This window comes from Pelecanus crispus, chromosome 3 (genome assembly GCF_030463565.1).
Source record: "Pelecanus crispus isolate bPelCri1 chromosome 3, bPelCri1.pri, whole genome shotgun sequence".
Lineage (NCBI taxonomy): Eukaryota > Metazoa > Chordata > Aves > Pelecaniformes > Pelecanidae > Pelecanus > Pelecanus crispus.
Window position 1 is genome coordinate 116434266 of NC_134645.1, and position 17455 is coordinate 116451720.

At 43.0% G+C, this 17455-nt stretch overlaps 1 protein-coding gene across 2 annotated transcripts; it reads left to right on the top strand.

Moving 5' to 3' along the window:
- Positions 1–6409: 6409 nt before the first annotated feature.
- Positions 6410–14925, top strand: SLC66A3 (solute carrier family 66 member 3). Of its 2 annotated transcripts, XM_075707219.1 has the most exons (7): positions 6410–6552; positions 8852–8934; positions 9400–9469; positions 10101–10158; positions 11366–11486; positions 12691–12732; positions 14706–14925. In XM_075707219.1, the coding sequence occupies exons 1-7, from the start codon at positions 6410–6412 to the stop codon at positions 14792–14794; spliced, it is 606 nt and encodes a 201-aa protein (XP_075563334.1). In that variant the 3' UTR covers positions 14795–14925. The 2 variants fall into 2 exon arrangements, with proteins under 2 accessions (XP_075563334.1, XP_075563335.1); XM_075707220.1 differs by lacking the exon at positions 12691–12732.
- The last annotated feature ends 2530 nt before the right edge of the window (positions 14926–17455 follow it).

Here is a 17455-nt window from a genome sequence, read left to right on the forward strand (position 1 = left end):
AAAATGCCAGTTCCAGACCCAAATGCTACAGCTCAAGCTCCTCTCTGGGCTACAAGCTCAATGTAGATTTCCTACGTAAAAGGGACAATTCCAAATTTAATATGGAAATCAATTTAAGCAGTCCCAGTACAAACTAATTAATAGATTCTCCCTCTTTTCTTCCTCCCAGTTCTTTGGCTTTGTTAGTTTTAGGTTAGGTTTTTAAGTGTGTATGTGGAGGGGGCAGTTTTGGTATTCTAGGCTCTTTCAGTACTACATTTTAGCTAACCGTATTACTTTAGATAACATGCCATTACTCAGAATGGCCTTCAGCCCTTCAGTTAACCGAATGAACCATTTCACAGAGCAAACACTGAGTCAACAGGGTTTGGGGTTTTTTTTGCTTACAGTACTTTCATTCAATTTATGATGCTTCTATTCAGCCTAACATCAAGTAAACCTTATATAAATACAGCCATGTTTTCAGTTTGCCACAAATACATCTAACATACTGCACACAAAACCAATGAACTACATGCAACCTCCAATGTTTCTTTTATAATCCTATCATGCACACTTGTACAACATAACCTCAAACATTAAGTACACAGAAATGCACTGTGCTGCTTTAGTAAGAGGAGGTTCTTCAAATCAGAGCTGAAACACTGTCATTCTGCCACCAAGGAGTCTCTCAACCCAAAGATAACCTCCTTCCTCATGGTGAGCTTTTGTGACAACTCTGCATCAGTCTTACTACTCAAGTTAACAGTAAAACTCCCAGTCCTTGGGCACTACAAAAGCGTTCAGCAAATACCAGATAGAAAGAGTAGCTAGAGTAACAGTCCTACTTTTTTTTTTAAAATCTTGATCATTATTACCTTGTTTTTACCTTGATGCCTCCTGTGGCAGAATAGGGCCTCAAATATGCAGCTTGCATACGGAATAAAGTACATGAAATCACGGCTATGTTGACCAGAAGGTCACTGGACCTCTGGAGGCATCTAGGCCAATCCCCTGCTCAAAGCAAGGCCAACGCTGATGTTACATCAGGTTGCTCAGGACCTGGTCCTGCTGAGTTGTGAAAATCTTCTGGAGATGAAGACTCCAGAGCCTTTCTGGGCTGCTGTTCCAGTATTCAGTAGTACTCCAAGTGTGGTCTCACAAGTGCCAAATAGAAAGGAAGGATCACTTCCATAAATGTGCAGGCTATGCTCTTGCTAACACAGCCCAGGATGAAGTTGTCCATCTTTCCCGCAGACCACAATGCTGACTCACATTCAGCTTATTGTCCCTTAGGACCCCCATGCCCTTTTCCTGAAAACAGCTTTTGAGCGGTTACTGTCACAGGCTGCAGGCTTTAATTTTTATTAATCAGTTTTCTGTCAGTCCATCTTTTCAGCCTGCCAAGATCCCTCTGAGTGGCAGTTCAACTGCCCAGTGTGTCGAAGGCTGTCTGCAACACGGTATCATCCGCAGACCTGCTGAGAATTCACTCCACCCCTCAGCCAGGTTGTTAATGCAAAACTTAAAACAGTATTGGCCCCAGTATCAGCCCCTGAGAGACACCACCCACAATGTGGCCACCCACTGAATGTCTGCTAACCACTATTCCCTGAGCCCAGCTGCTCAGTTTTCCACCAACCTTGTGGTCTTCCCATCCAGCCTGTATCTCCCCACTTTCATTACACGAATGCTAAGTGACACCATGTCAAAGGCCTTGCTAAAGTCAAAGTAAATGACATCCACTGCTCTTCCCCCATCCACCAAGCCAGCTCTCTCAGAGAAAGCAACCAGGCTGACTCAGACACAAAATTTGCCTTGGTAAAATCCAAACTGGCTGTCCCCAGTCACCATCTTGTCTTTCATGCACCTGGGAACAGCCAGAGGAGGCCATTATGGAGGATTTGCTCTATAATTTTCCTGGAAACTGAGATTAGGTTGGCCAGCCTGTCATGCTCTGGATCCTCCTTCCTGCAAGAAGATAGGACATTTGCCTTCTTCCAGTCATCTGGAAATCTCCTCTGATAACCACAACCTGCCAAAGATGAAAAACAGTCAGTGGCCTTGCAATAATGTCGACCAGCTCCTTCAGCACCCTCAGATGCATCCCGTCTGGCCCCACGGAGCAGTCTTTGTCCAGTTTGCTGCTGCAGTCCCCAACTCTGTCTTCCTCCCTCTTGGTTAGTATTTCACTCCCTCTAACTGTGACACTAGGCTCAGGGAGCCTGAGAGGCCTGTGAGCACACCTTGCTAGTAAAAACCGAGACAAAAAAAGGCACTGAGCACCTTGGCTTTTTGCATGCCACTCTTAAGTATGTCTCCTACCTTGTCAGAGCGTGCCCACATTTTCCTTCATCTTTCTTTTGTTGCTAAAGTAATTACGGACGCTTTCCTTGGTGTTGTTCACATCCTTTGCCAGTTTCAACTCCAACTGAGCTTTGCTCTCTGAACTCCATCCCCGCATGCCTGGGTAGCTCATCCCTGTTTCCACCTTCCAAAGCCTCCCTTTTGGTGTCTGAGTTCAGGCAAGCGTTGCCCATTCAGCCAAGCTGTTCCTCTGCCATGCCATTCCTCAGCCGTGTCCGCTCACGTTTCAGCTCACTGGAGAGACTGGTTTTGTGCTGTGAGCATGGTGTCTTTGAATACCAACTCACTCTTCTAGGCTCTGTCGCCCCCCCATAGCAATTTCCCAAGGGATACTGACAGGCAGGTCTCTTGAACAAGCCCAGTTCTGTTCTCCTGAAGCCCAGAATCTTCATTCTATGTGCCTTACTTACTTCTCTTTGGACCTTAACTCTAAGGTCCTGGAGCCACTGCTGCCAGGGCTGCCCGTGACCTGTACATCGCCTCCTAGTTCCTCCTTGTTTATTGAGTAACAAATCCAGCATCTGGGTCAAAAAATATGTTCCTGATGCCCCACAAAAATTGGTTGGACTGCTTTTACCCCACTGCGTGGCTCCTCCAGATGTCAGAGCAATTTTACACTCCCAAAGAAGCCTGGGCCTACAATTGTGAGCTTTCTTCTAGTTATTTAAGTTTTCATGGGCTTCCTCTTCCTGATCAAGCCAGATCTCAGTCGGCTCGTTGCTCACTCCAAAGCGGAGGAAAGCTCCAGGCAGAGACACGCTTCTTTGCATAGAACACAACTTCCATTTATTGCCCTGCCTACTTTTCCAAAAGAGCTTGTATCCTTCCATCTCAGCACTCGTCATGAGCTACGCCACCTTGTCCCTGTGATCCCAAAGAGGTGACAGCTCTCCAACTGTGCCGACACATCCAATTCCTCTGGTTTCTTTCCTGACTGTGTGTGTTCACACAGCGTCACACCCCCTTCTGCTGCCTGCTGTCCCTGGCCAACTCTGCCCACCCCCAGCCTTCCTCCACACGTCTCCTGGGGGTTGTCTCCATCGTCACAGGTTCCCCAGTTGTGGAACTTCCTTTATTTTAACCTGGAGCTTAAAACACCAATTATCTATAAAATGAACTATTCCCTGCTTAGCTTGGTAGGCTGTGGAAATAATGAGCAAGAAAGCACTCTGCATTCCTTGCAAAACCACAAAATTCAAGGCATTATTTCGCTTAAAAACTCAGCGATGATAAGCCAACAACATTACTGGGAAAAAAATTCTGGTTTGGCTTCTTGTCTCTGGTTATTACAGAAAGACTATTTTCCTTCGTTATTTTTTTTAATAGGAATCAACATTTGCATTCTTATTTGAGGTGCAGCAGCGTTAAACCACTGCCCATCTGCTGCGAAACAGGCAATCTGCACTGTAGATTTGAGTGTAATGAATTTATTCACTGAACTGTAATTTAAAGTGGTTGTGCATTCTGCTGCAACTTACCAAGTAAAAGACTCTGAACTTCTACATAAAACTAAATAATTCAAACAGAATACGAATAATTTCTTACACTCTTCATAAATTAATTTTTTTAACAGGGCTGTTCTAGCACTGTGATGCCTGTTCTTTCCCTAAGCTGCAGTAGCAGCAGTAAGTAAAAGTGGCCAGTAAAAAAGATGTAGAGCACTATCATTACATAAGACAGGACAGGGGAAGGACAGGAAATAATTTTGCTTAACTGACTGCTTGCAATGCAAAGCAGGATGTATTTTTAAAAAGCTGAAATGCTGACTAAAGGTAAACATTCTATGTCTTTTTTAAATACAGAAAGTTGAACAGAACTATGCTCATGGACCTGCTTAATAGCTTCTTGATTCCTCTGTAGGATTACTGTAGGATACAAGGCACTGCATATTATTGATATTTTTACAGCATTTTGTTGGATCAGCATCCACACAGTAATGCAGATACACAACTTCTACCTTAACTATTTCTCTATTATTCTCAGATTATCTGAAATGACAGACACATTTACACCTCAGACCTAATTTTAAATGAGATAACTTCATCTTGTGTGATGGGTTACTCAACTCTTTTTCAAGTACACAATACTCCCACAAGGCTGAGAACTCAGTTTATCAAGAAAATCTTGGAACAGTTATTATTTTAAGGTAACTTCAAATTTTCTTCTTTTAGAGTCTATTGTCTTTGAAAAGCTTGATTAATTTGAATTACATAAACAGAAACACAATTTTTAAATTAAAATTCTGTATTGGGGGGACATTTATTTCAATCAGTTTTGAGATTTTTTTTACTCCTACGTACCTGCTTCTTTTTTTTTAGCGACTGAATTACACAGAGGGCAACATGATTTACAAATTAAGCATTAGTAACAGTTTTAAAATACCACTAAAGGTATGTGGAATGAATGCCATAAACGTGTTTGTCAAATCATATTATCAAAACAACAGAAAACAATTTGTGAGACATGCAAAGGAGCTGGACCTAAACCGTATTAAGAACTATTAGTTGTACAGAAATACAACTTTCATGAAAATGAAAAAGAAGAAATTTTATGCCTGCGAATAACCCATGTTAAAGCAATTATGTTGTAGGTAAAAATCTGAATTAACGGTATGGATTTGACACTCCGAGTAGTCCCGGCCATATGCAGGCATGAAAGAGCCAAGATTCTGTATGTGCGTGATCAGTACAAATGTCTATTCCTTGGATAATTGCTCTTACTTAGTTCTGACAAGCTGATAAGTACAAAAGCTTTAAAAACTGTGCTTTACTATTTTCGTGTATGACTGTGCATGGTGGGTAGATGTATGTTCCAGGGAAGTTTCGCCATCTCTGGCAATCTGCCAAGTCCAGCATTCAGGAACTTTTAATTTTGCTGAACTTACTTTCTGCGCAACCAAAAGCGGCACTGTCAAAACTATGTCATCCCCACTGCAGGAATTAGCATCACAGCGATCCAGACAGCGTGACCCGAACAACACAGGAGCTGTAGCACTGGAAACTCCACTTTGGGGATGAAAACTGAAATCCAGCCTACAGCTCCAAGCCAACAGCTGACCTACGCTGCTCCTAAGTGAACACAAACCATGGCTAACCCTTTACACCAACGCAGCATCCGATGGTTACTGCTTTGTAGATTTTGTCTAAGGTAACAAAGGGTAATTTGAGGGCCAACGCTCTCAACCTGGAGCTGAACGTGTCTGGGCCCTGACACCGCGGAGCCTTAGCCGTGGGCCTGACACCACGGAGCCTTAGCCGTGGGCCCTGACACCGAGGAGCCTTAGCCGTGGGCCCTGACACCGCGGAGCCTTAGCCGTGGGCCCTGACACCGCGGAGCCTTAGCCGTGGGCCTGACACCACGGAGCCTTAGCCGTGGGCCTGACACCGCGGAGCCTTAGCCGTGGGCCCTGACACCGAGGAGCCTTAGCCGTGGGCCCTGACACCGCGGAGCCTTAGCCGTGGGCCCTGACACCGCGGAGCCTTAGCCGTGGGCCCTGACACCGAGGAGCCTTAGCCGTGGGCCCTGACACCGCGGAGCCTTAGCCGTGGGCCCTGACACCGCGGAGCCTTAGCCGTGGGCCCTGACACCGAGGAGCGTTAGCCATGGGTAGGCCTCAGCCGGCGGCACCGAGGCACCCCCGGAGACCCGGGTGTCCCCCACCCCGCTCCCCCGTCCACCGCGGCGTTCGGCAAGACGCCGGCACCGGGACTGGGGGCCGACGGGCCCCTTCCCCCGCAGGCGGCTGACAGGAGGCCCCGTCCCTCCCGAGGAAGCCGCACCGGCCTCCCCGGGGGTGCCGAACCGCCCGGCAGCGCGCCCAGGCCCGGCGAGGTCCGAGGCCGATGCGGAGCGGGGGCGGCCCGCTGCCGGGCCCGGCTCCGCTCTCCCCAAGGGCCGGGCGGCCTCCACGCCCCACGCCGCGGGCAGCGCGGGCGCCAGCAGCGCTCCCTGACGGCTGCCCCGGCGCCAGCGGCGCGGGGCCGGGCCGGGCGGGCTCCCCGCCCCACCCCGCCACACGGCGGGTTCCCCATTCCGGGCTGCCGCCGGTGCGCAGCGCAGCGGGATGGCGCCGAGGCTGCTGGACCTGGCCCACTGGAGCACCTGGGCGGTGTGCGCCGTGATCAAGCTGCCGCAGCTGGCGGCGGTGGTGGCGGCCGGGTCGGCGTGGGGGGTCAGCGTGGGCAGCCTCCTCCTGGAGCTGGCCGGGTAAGGCGGGGGGGGGGGTGGGCTGCACCCGGGGACAAGATGGCGGCGCCCGCCGGGAGGAGCCGTTGGGGCGCGGCGGCAGCGCCCGGGCGGAGCGGGGGGCAGCGGGGCTTTGCTGCGGCAGTGAGGGATGAAATGCCTTCCTTCACAGCTCTGGTCACGCGTGAGGGTGCGTCGAGTGGCTGTTGGAGGGGGGCGGCGAGCAGGCCTTGCGCTCTCCGGTTCCAAAGCCTCTCCTTTCTGCAGCGCGGTCAGCCTGCGCTGGGCCTGCGGACTCTTCCTGCGCCCCTCATCAGGTGCCTTCGTCGGGCGTGCGAACTCTATAGAGCAGAAGCTTCCTCTTTTGAAGCATTTCCGCGCTGTTGGTTAAAGGGAAACTCGGCTTTTTTTTGCCCAAAACCAACCTGCGCCAGCCACGTAGCTGAAGACAACACCTACTGTTGGGTTTAGGCCATGTAGTTGGGTTATTAAGTGGTCCGCGTGCCCTGTTGTGCAGGTAATTGTACCAGTTAGGCAGGCTTGTCTCGCCCAAATAAGTAAAACATAATCATTCTTTAAGAAAATTACAAGCCTTGTCAAAGATTTGTCAGTCTGTAATAAGCTTACATGGGCTAGGCTTATTAAATCTTGATTAAAGAGGATTGTATGGAATGGAAAATAAATACAGAAACTCTGTACACGTACATGTAAATGTGGGTACAAGCATGGGAGAGAAAATACCTTGAAGAGCCTTGCGTTTGCCGAACCGAGGGGTGAAAGTGGCCAGAACATCCAGCCAGATGGCTGCTAGCTCTCGGCACCAAACTAAAAAAGGGCTTTTTATTCGGAAGAATCACCTCACAAAACCGGCGTGTCACTTCTGAACACGCCTGTGCCTCGTCTTCCATCAGGGCCACGGCTGTTGAGCCGGGTCTGGGGCTGCTCCAGCTGAGGCGTGTGGACACCCTGCTGCAGAGCTGCGCGGAACCCCCTCCGTCTCCGCTGTGGCCGTTCGCTGCCTGCGTTCCTCCTCGGCACTGAACCCCTGTTGTGCTGTCCACCCTTAATACACCTCAGAGTACGTGAACTAAATTCTAGTTCCAGCAGAGATCACTTACCCGACAGCCCCAGCCAAAAAGCGGTGGTAGCATTTCAAAATTGTGTGTGTTGGTGTGCATTGAAAAGGCTTTATATGTAATCTTTCAGATGAGCATGGAGAAGCCATAAATGTCTTGTCAGCACCCGTGTGACAACCACACCGCTGTGGGTTCTGCTCCTGCTCTGGGCAAAACTATTTTGGACGAGTTGCAGCAAGGCTTTTTTGAAACATTTATTGGGACTGCTTGTTTATGTAGTAGACTAGTTATCCCGCAGCCTTTAAAGACTTTGGCTCCAGTTGCAGGGAGCTTTGGGGCTACTGGTACAAACTGCTGGCTCTGCAGAGTCAGAAAGCAGTGACCTGGCAGAGGAGTGACACAGAAGCATGGTGCTGATGGCAAGGAGTGTAATATCACCCTACAAGAAATAAGACTCCTAAGAAGTTCAGATGTTTAAATTCTGAATACTGTAAAAGCCAGTTTCTTACAAGGTAGGCAGTTCCTTATGCCATCTTTGTATGCTGGAAACCATCAATTTTTCCTTACATAAAACTATGCCCTAAGAGTCCTTTCTGTTCTCTCTGCAGCCTTGAAGTTTCTGTCTAACCCCATGGACTTGCATGAAAGTTGAAGAAAGTAAAGAAAACATGATAAAAGTTCAATTTGTTTTAGATACTATACTGTGGAATAGCAGGAAGGAGAATCGCCATTTTTCAGTGCACATAAGAACAGGCTCTGAGTCTGACCAGTACAGCTACACTGGGCAATCTTCTAACACTGTAGTCTAGGCAGCTCGGAAGATGTTTTCTACTTTTGTGAAACTTGTTTAATATGCAGATTGAACTTCCTACATAAATAAAGAAATCAGAGTTATCCCAGAGATGCCAAGGCACTTGCAAAGAGGAGGTAGCTTTTAGGTCTGGAAGCCTTTATTTCTTTCTCATCAGTTGTAATTAATAAAATCATGCCTTTCACACTGCGACACAAAGACCTTGACAAGAGGTGTGGGCAGCTCTCTACATCTTACTCTATTTGAGGGTAACAAAAATAGACTACAGAATCATCAGGCTTGCACTTCGTCTTCATATTTGTTTGATCAGTTTGACAGCAGGGGCTACACCTGTCTGGAGGCTTGTGGCACAACCAAAAGAGTAAAAAAGAAGTCGTGAAGGAGCTGTCCTGTCCCTTCATGCTGTCACTCTGTTTTGTGTCTTTCTGTTCAGCTTCCTTGTGTTTCTGAGGTACCAGATTTATTATGGTTACCCTCTGCAGACATACCTGGAATATCCCATCATCATTGCACAAGGTAATTTTTTTAAGCCATGTTTTGGAAATAAACCAGGGCTCATTCACCACTCTGAGACTTGTAGATACAGTACTCCACTGCAATGACGTATGTCCATTGACCAATTCCAGCCGGGGTCAGGGGGAAGAGAGAATGAAAACTCAAATATAATTGTATTCCTGTACATTTTATGAAAATAGATGGAGAGGAGAAAGATCTAGTTACTACACACACAGTGGTGCTGCAATGCAAGCTCATCCTTTCTCTCTCTCTCTGTGAGAGAGACCTGATAAACGCTCCAGATTCTGAGAAAAGTTTCATATTGGAGCTTGCAGTGTTCTGGACATCAATCAAATTTGAGAGACAAACCTGTAAGAAGCCAGTTTCCATAGACATGGTACCCAGTGGAACTACTCCCTTCTGTCTAGAATTGCATTTAGGCCCTTTCTCTCTCTTCTCTGACACACAATCTTTTATTTATTTCAGACGTCATTCTCCTTTTGTTTATTCTGCGTTTCAGTGGAAAAACGAAACGAGCTTTGTTCTATGCAGTCACGTATCCTTTGAAATCTGGGAATTTTGGTTTATGTAGCTTGTTTGGTAGTTCTTTGCATAGCAGCTATGTTATCATTTGTTTTGTGCAACCAATGTAAATCATTTTCAGCCGCTCCTCAATGTGCATTCCACATTCACATGTGGATTTCTTGGATCACAGTAAAATCTCTACGGAGAGTAGGCTGTATATGTAGCTATGCTTTAGAAGGCCCACAACCAATAAGGAGCAACACCAATTCTTAATTCACATCTTTGCTAGAAATGCAGGTTGGAAATGATGACTTTTTTTTTCATTGATTCCCACCCATGCAGATTGTACTGGCTATGATGAGCATAGCAGTGTATGGTTTTGGTGTTTTTTTTTAAATAGGACTTGGGCTTAAATCTCAAGTCTTGTACTTTGGAGCAGGTCTCGAGAAACTCCAGGCACTGTTCAACCAAAGACAGTGTGAAAAATAGGAACACTTAGTGTTTCAACAAGTGCTTAATATATTTTATCTAGATTGTATAGTCTTCTGTAAAGTTTCAATAAGATTATTTCCAGATGTTTAAAAGCATCTCATTCCCCAGGCAGTTTCAAGAGCTTTGGTATCCTAGAATTTTCAGTGCTATGAAACTTAACATAATGTAAGATTTTGGGGGGGCTGGTACATGCTAACACTGCGGAAGTGGATAATAGACCTGGCCATGGTAAGTGCTGCATGATTATTTGAAATTAGGTCCATATATGAAATTACTTCTTTTCTGGACATCTTGATCAGTGAAATCTCTCCTTATATTTGTCCTTGGAAGAATTTCATTTGGGTTAGCTTTCAGAACAACCCCAGTTTTCAAATACAGCTGTTTAACTTCTGTGGGTAGCTGGAAAACATAACACTGGCAATAGAGACTCTATAGGGAAAAAAAAAGTATGTTTTGAAGTGAAGTTGTTAATTGCAGTGCCTTAATTAAAACTAGCAAAGAGTTAAGATGTTGGAAAAAGATTGCCTCTTTAGTCCAAATGTCATAATCCCCATTAATAAACCTTTAACATGCGAGGAAAAGAATAGAGCATCAGTCAAAGCATTTGAAATAGGGAATGTTAAATACTTCACAAGATCTTTTTTCCCTTTAGTCCTAGAATTTTGCAAGTATCATCTGCTAATGCCTTACATAGGTTCAAGATGGTCTTTGCGCTTTTTATCAGAAGAGAGAAAGTTAAAATTTAATTGAGATAAACTGGAGTTGCTAATGCAGAAGATGATACAAATGGGGGAAGCTTTTAAGCCTAACACCAATCCTTACCTGCAAGGGAAATCCGGGCATGCCACAGAGAGCCATGTGGAGGTCCCCTCTACCCGCTGCCTTTGCGAAGTCCCACTTAAAAGGATGACAGGGTGAATGGTCTGTTCCCTTCATTATTTTTTCCCACCAATTGGACCCATTTTCCACACATTCTTGTCAGTTTTCTCATTCTTTTATGGTTTTGTTTGCCAGACATAATGGTAACAGATGGTCTGAATCAACCTTGCTGGTTAGGCTAGATCAGTCTCATTTTAGCTAACTTTCATAAACAATTTTATGTAGCAGTTTGAGAGGCTCTTTATTTCTTTGCTTCTTATTGTATTTGCCTCTATCAAGCATTTGCCAACAGCAGTAGCAATTGTTGTGCTCTTTGAGCTTCTTTCCTCAGAAATCAGTCCCTTGCTTCTGGCAACTGCAATTTTTTGCTTCCCAGTTCCTTAGTAAGAAGCTGAAATGCTTGGGTTGCAAAATACTGAAAAAGTGTATTTTTTTTATTCTAAATGAAAAAGCTAGTCCTGGTTTTTAGTAAGGCACATGCTAGCAGCCATAAGCTAAACACTTGGATAATACAATGGCAGAGGTTCTTTCTCTTTTTTTTTTACCTGCTTTTCAGAATTTGTGCACACTCATCAGCGCGGCCAGTAAGCTGGTTCAGCTGCGGTGTCTCTGGCAGACAAAAGATTCTGGACAAGTGAGCGCCTTGACCTGGAGTATGTCTGCCTATACCTCCGCAAGTAAGCTGTGGGCATCTTGGTGCGAAGCACTGAGTTTTCATTTTTTAAAGCCATAGCTCCTCCTAATGCCTCTTTCAAGAGCTCTTTACTCAATCATAGTAGATAAAAATCTTGCCTAATGTAGTTTCCCTTAGTGCCAACTTCTGAGACTCCGATACCACACAGTCTCTTGAAATCAAGTTTATCATTGACACCAGCTCCATCACAATGATGCTTTGACTTAGAAAACATGCAGATATGGTCAAAGGAACTTGATACAGTTGAAATAACCGAAAGAGTGTCTTTACAAAGAGCAAATTTCAATGTCTAGGATTTAATACAATTACTAGTGATCCAGCATGAAAAGGTGCTAAATTTTGTAGTTAGGCAGTCAGACAACGCTAATTCTGAAGTCATCTACAAATAAATACACACTTCACGCTAAATACCTTTAACTCTATGACTACATGTAAATACATTTCTCAACAGAGGAGAATTTAAGAATGTACCAAGGAACAGTGATTTGTGCAGTTCATGTGTTAATTACCTAGTGGTCTGCATGAACAGTTCTTCTACAGCTATGTGTCAGAAGCACCTTTGTCATATTCACAAAACTTGTTTAAAATATTCTTACTATAAAACATAGCGATGCTGGATCTATTTCCCCATGAAACAAATGTTTTTAAGTCAATAATTAGAAGTTGCGGTATGCTTGCTGAACAATGGCAATAAACTTTGTAAATGGTTTTAGTCTGCTGCAAATGTGAAATAATTGTTTAGATTTGTTGTGGGAGGGAAAGCTGAATTCCTCATATTTGCAGAAGCCTAAAAGCATGCATGTGAACATTTACAGTGGTTAAGTCACGCTAACTCGATTGTGGGTGTAGCTCAGTGTCAACTACTGAAGCAGGGGGCTGAGCAGAAAGGGAAGCAGTAAACTCTGACCATATCCAACCTAGTGAGATAGGCAGATGTAGATATAAAAATTCTAATTATATCAGTGATTTTCTCATTAAAAAAGACCCTTAATACAGTGTCACTCAGCTTTGAGAGCTTGATCTCTGAAGCTAAAATAGTGGAGTGGATGCACTAGAAGTGGGAATGTCTATGCAATGTGTATTTTCATGCAAGATTATCCTCTGTTGAAAAATAGGTATTTCATCATTTTTTGAAGGTATATATGTGTCGTATCTAGTCCACTAATCAGAATTCATTCAATTTACAGCAAGAATAGTTACAACTTTAATGACTACGAATGATCTCGCAGGTGAGTAAAGTATGGAATTACTCACCCTTCCAAGATAACAGCTGCCATGGTCGTTTTTAGCTCTTTTGTAAAAGCATTTTTCTGGTCTCAGCAGAACAAACCATGAACCTGGTGGTTTAGCATGGTGAGGGAAGGAGTTACGGCTAAAAAAGTAGCACAGGATTACAAACCAGTCAAATGCCTGGAGAAACAAAAAAAAAACCTGCTTATGCTTATCTCGTGGTGACAAGTAGTCCAAAATCCATTATTTTTTTCCAAAGGCAAAATTAACTTAAAATTGACTTGATTATGAAAATAGCAGAATAAAGCATTAAAAGTCTTTACTATTTAATTACATAAACAAATAAATTTCTTAAAATACAACTTAATCTGTAATAGTTGAGTGATAGCTTTTTAAATAGTAAGTTTCTTATTGCGGGGTTTGTGCATTAAATTCTTCTAGAAAACTAAAGTTCAGTTTAGTATATGAATAGTTTTAGGCACAACATTCAGCAAGTTTATGGTAGGCTGAAAATTACATGGTAGGCTGGTAAGAAACTCACAAAAAACTGGCTTAAAATATGTAATTTGCAGTTGATTTCATTATAAAGCAAATTTATATAACAGCTTCTTACCATCCTGACAAAACTGAAAGAGCTAAGGAGTGCAGCAGATTTTTCAGTAAGTGGTTTGAAATCAAGACTTGGTGGATGTAAGAACAGTAACAAAATGACATTGTACTTTATTTGGTAGATCCTTGTTCTAGTTCAAAACTGATGTTTCATCAGAAACATCATTTGAATGGATTTATTTTTTTTTAAGCAGTCCTCTGCAGCACAACAATGCTCTAGTTTTACAAGCCGTTCAAGTGGCTCTTTCACTGGAAAAGGAAGTCCAGTCCCCTTTTCAATCACTCATTTTCACCCCCGTCCTTGCTGCTTTCCTTCAACAGAGTAAGAATTTTGGGGCCGTGCGGTTAACTTGATCACCAAAAAATTGGTGTAATGCACACACAGAAGTTTAGTCCAGGTCAGTTATCAAGTCCAGTTCACCCACAGCTACACACTTTTGCTGCTTAGAAGCAAGAGGTATACTGAGAGGAGTAAGGGAGGGAGGAAAACGCCATGGAAATAAAAAGCTGGCTCTTGAAAGTAAAGCTGGCTCAGGCTAAAGCTGCTTTTTAAAATACAGCACAGTACACTTTGGAACATGGAAGAGATGGCAGCGAACAGTGATGCTGTGCTGCTTTAATGGAAAATGTTTCCAGTTAACTTCTAACACTGAACATTTTGGCATGTTCATCTTGGGTTTCACACACATGTATGAAACTGTCAAATATCACATATTTCTGAAATAAAGTTTTGTGTACATTTCTGTGAATATTCCATTTACCAAATGGATATTAGATATACCTATACTTCAAATTGTGGTCTCACAGGTAGAGATACTATGCTTATTTTGGTTTAAAAAAATTCTGAAAGTTAATCAAGATACTGAAAAACTGCTTTTTTCCTCAGTTGTCAGGTTTCCTCTCATTAAAACCTGACCCATAGAAGTATTTCCTGTCTCCTTGAAGTCTAAACTTCACAGATGGCAGTAGAGAATAATCCCTTTACTATAAACAACATATGCAACTATAAAGGAAGAGTGAGCTGTGGCTCCGAGTTTAATTTTAGGTGTAAATATAAATTTATATGAGACTACTCAAACTTGTACTAGTCTCCTGGTTTTGTCACAAAAGAATTAGAGGTACTGTAGTGTATTATTTTCAGATACCACTCGCAAGTGCTAAAAGCTTTTCTCTGCTCTATTTACTCTGAGAATTTCTGGGTTCCTGAACATGGCAATTTGAACTGAATTGACTGAAAAGAGTTGCAGAATGGGAACCAGCCTGTTTGTACACCAGTGAAGGTTTACAAAACAACGTGTCTTCTGAAAATGACTGCAGTTGATTTTTTTTGATTTATGCTTACAAGATTTTTTTTCCCTTTTAGTTCTCATCCGTTTCACAACCATGCTCATTCTCAATATTTGGGTCACAGCCACAATCCTGCACTACAGGAAAACTAAAAAGACTGATTAGAGGACACGCATCAGCACACAACATAGTTACCATCAAAAAAACACAATTAAGCCTAAACAAGAGACCAAAGGTTGAGGAAGCACGTGCTCTCTCTGTCTTTCTCTAGCCTAGTATTTATCCCTAAGCATATTTAGTACAGTCATGGTTATTTTCTTTTAGAAATAATTCTGCTAAGATACTTAATTCAAGCAGCATATTTTTATTGGTCATTTAAGACAAGTTTCACCGACATCACATTTTCTCTGGATTTTTTTACTAAACGAACAAGGTATTTAGTATTTAGATGTTTATATATTCTTGTATCACTTCAGTACTTTCTGGTTACATATAAGCAATTTTCTTTGATTATACAAGAGCAATTTTGCACCAACATATCAACTCATCTTTCTGCATCTGCTGCAAGTTTGAAAAACAACAACGGATGTTTGTTGTCTTCTTGCAAGCAACTCAGTTTGACATTAACTATCTGTATTTTAGGATGAAGAAAATCTGAGTCAAGGCCCAATTCAAAATAAGGTTCTAAATGTGTTTTACTAAATCACAGATCCAGTTGGGGTTGTAGCGCTTACATGCAACACTTAAATAGTACAATTTATACACCTGATACAGGATACCCATAGTCACTTTCTTCAATATATCCAGTTTTTATTAGGATAAGAACAAAAACTCGAATTATTCTTTTTCAACCTGAGCTGTCATTCACTGAACATACTGTTTTGGGAACAGCAGAGACTAAAACATATAGAAATTAATGAAACTTTGACCAACAGAGTTAAAAATTGTGTTCAAGCAGAAGTTCCTGAACCGATACCCAGAGTCCCCAAATGCAATCCATACTGACAGCAACCCGTTTACATGTGCACCTTGATGCATCAAAGCAGACTCATCTCCAGTGGTTCTCAGGTTTTGATGATCCAGCTCTGTGCTTTGCTAGTTTTCAGCCTGTCTGTGCTAAGTGTGCTGAAAAACATAAAGACTTCAATTTTTACCTTTGAGATTCTAATCCATTTGTATTTGGTATATTAAAAAAGGGAAAAGGATATTCTTGAGAACTATTAAAGGGGGATTTTGCTTTTGGAAGTAATGCCTTTCCAACCAAAAGTTACTGAAGTAATCGTAGCTTCCCTTGATTTCTCATTACGTTCTCCGAAATGACAAGGTATGCCTTTTCAAGAGAGTTCTGACAGTAATACTGTTGATTGGCATGTTAAAACCAAGGCACCCTTGATCCTGACATCCTTGAGAACTATGGGAAGACTGCACTGACCACCTTTGAGGCAGGTTTTGCTTGCAACATGCTAAATCATTGGACTCTTGTGGAGGAGCGGGATCTGCAAAAGCAGATGTTTCTCCCAGTGTACACTCAGCAATCAGACTGAGACCTTCACCATCCGAAAACATAGCTGCTTTGTAAACCTCGGTTGTAGAGCAGGAACGGGTAGGAAGAAGTATGTCTGTGGACATACAATTTCATGTATCTCCCATTACTGAGAGGAAGTTCAAAGATGAGGATTTTTTTACTGCTTCGATAAAACGTATAAATGTTTCTGTGTTGGTTGAGAGAGGAACTGTAAACATCCTGTTACTGATTTTACTAAAGCTGTGTAAAGTATCTGAAGTCATCTAGATGGTGGCAGGTGGTATGTGATACATTTTCCAGGTGATATTAATAAATGCTATTCTTTGTGATTTTGATGTCATTCTTACAGTTAATTTCCATTACATGTACTTTTTTATTCTGTCTCCACGTATGGAGAAAAAATGAAATATTCATTACAGGTCATTAATGGGCAGCTTTCACCTTAACATTTGAAGCATCAGGCTGTATATTAACTTGTAAAATGCTAAAGAGCTCCAGCACCTTAAATGAAAAAAAACACACTTACTTCTCATCTTGGTTTTTTAATTAAAGCCTCTTCTTGATAAAGATTTTGTATAGAGTCCAAACCCTGTCTGTTATTGACATCTTTCATGCTCCTGAGTGATGCTGTAGCAAAGTGAAGACACTCCATTTTCAGTTTGAGGATCAATACTTCAAGTTGCTTTTTTTCCCGTCATAAAATGCTGAAAATGCATTTAAGAAGTGTTTTTTACAGGTTACTTAACATACTTAGAATAAATTGTCTTAGAAACTTGCAGAAAAAGAAGAGACTGAGGCAAAGGGACAAAGCTGGATAATTCGCAGGCTTAAGGTAAAGCAATTTTGTGGACTTGGAAAGCTGGACCATGAGTTCTCATTCAAGCTGCAAGAGATACGGAACAAATCAGAAGGTAGCAGTAAACAGTTTTATGCACTTTTTTTTTCCCCCCCAGAGAATAATTTATTTCACTTTCGTAAGGTAGAAGTATGGTCAAGTCCTGGGCAAGCCCCATCAACACGTAGGCCCTGTGGTTTTCCAGTACGTAAACCGTGATATTCTCAGTAGCTGGATAAAAGGCAATAGCTTTAGCCAAGATATGTGGGGAGGATAAACCTTGTTAAACCTGTCGTTCAGCAGCGTCAGGGCGGACACGAGCAGGTTGGTTGCTGCGTAGTGCAGCAGCGGACCAAAGATGGGCAGGGAAAGCACCTTGGATTTACCATGGGATGTGTAAGCCAGCACACAACTGTCCCCAGGGCTGGAAGTAATACGCCTCCATTCACGGATCCTCTAGAAGTGC

What these genes read in the sequence shown, in the direction of transcription:
- SLC66A3 (XM_075707219.1), top strand. Translation starts at nt 6,410, where the DNA reads ATGGCGCCGAGGCTGCTGGACCTGGCCCACTGGAGCACCTGGGCGGTG. An exon ending in GTCTGCCTATACCTCCGCAA is followed by an intron (nt 11,487 to 12,690) that starts GTAAGCTGTGGG and finishes TTCAATTTACAG; the next exon opens with CAAGAATAGTTACAACTTTA. An exon ending in GACTACGAATGATCTCGCAG is followed by an intron (nt 12,733 to 14,705) that starts GTGAGTAAAGTA and finishes TTTCCCTTTTAG; the next exon opens with TTCTCATCCGTTTCACAACC.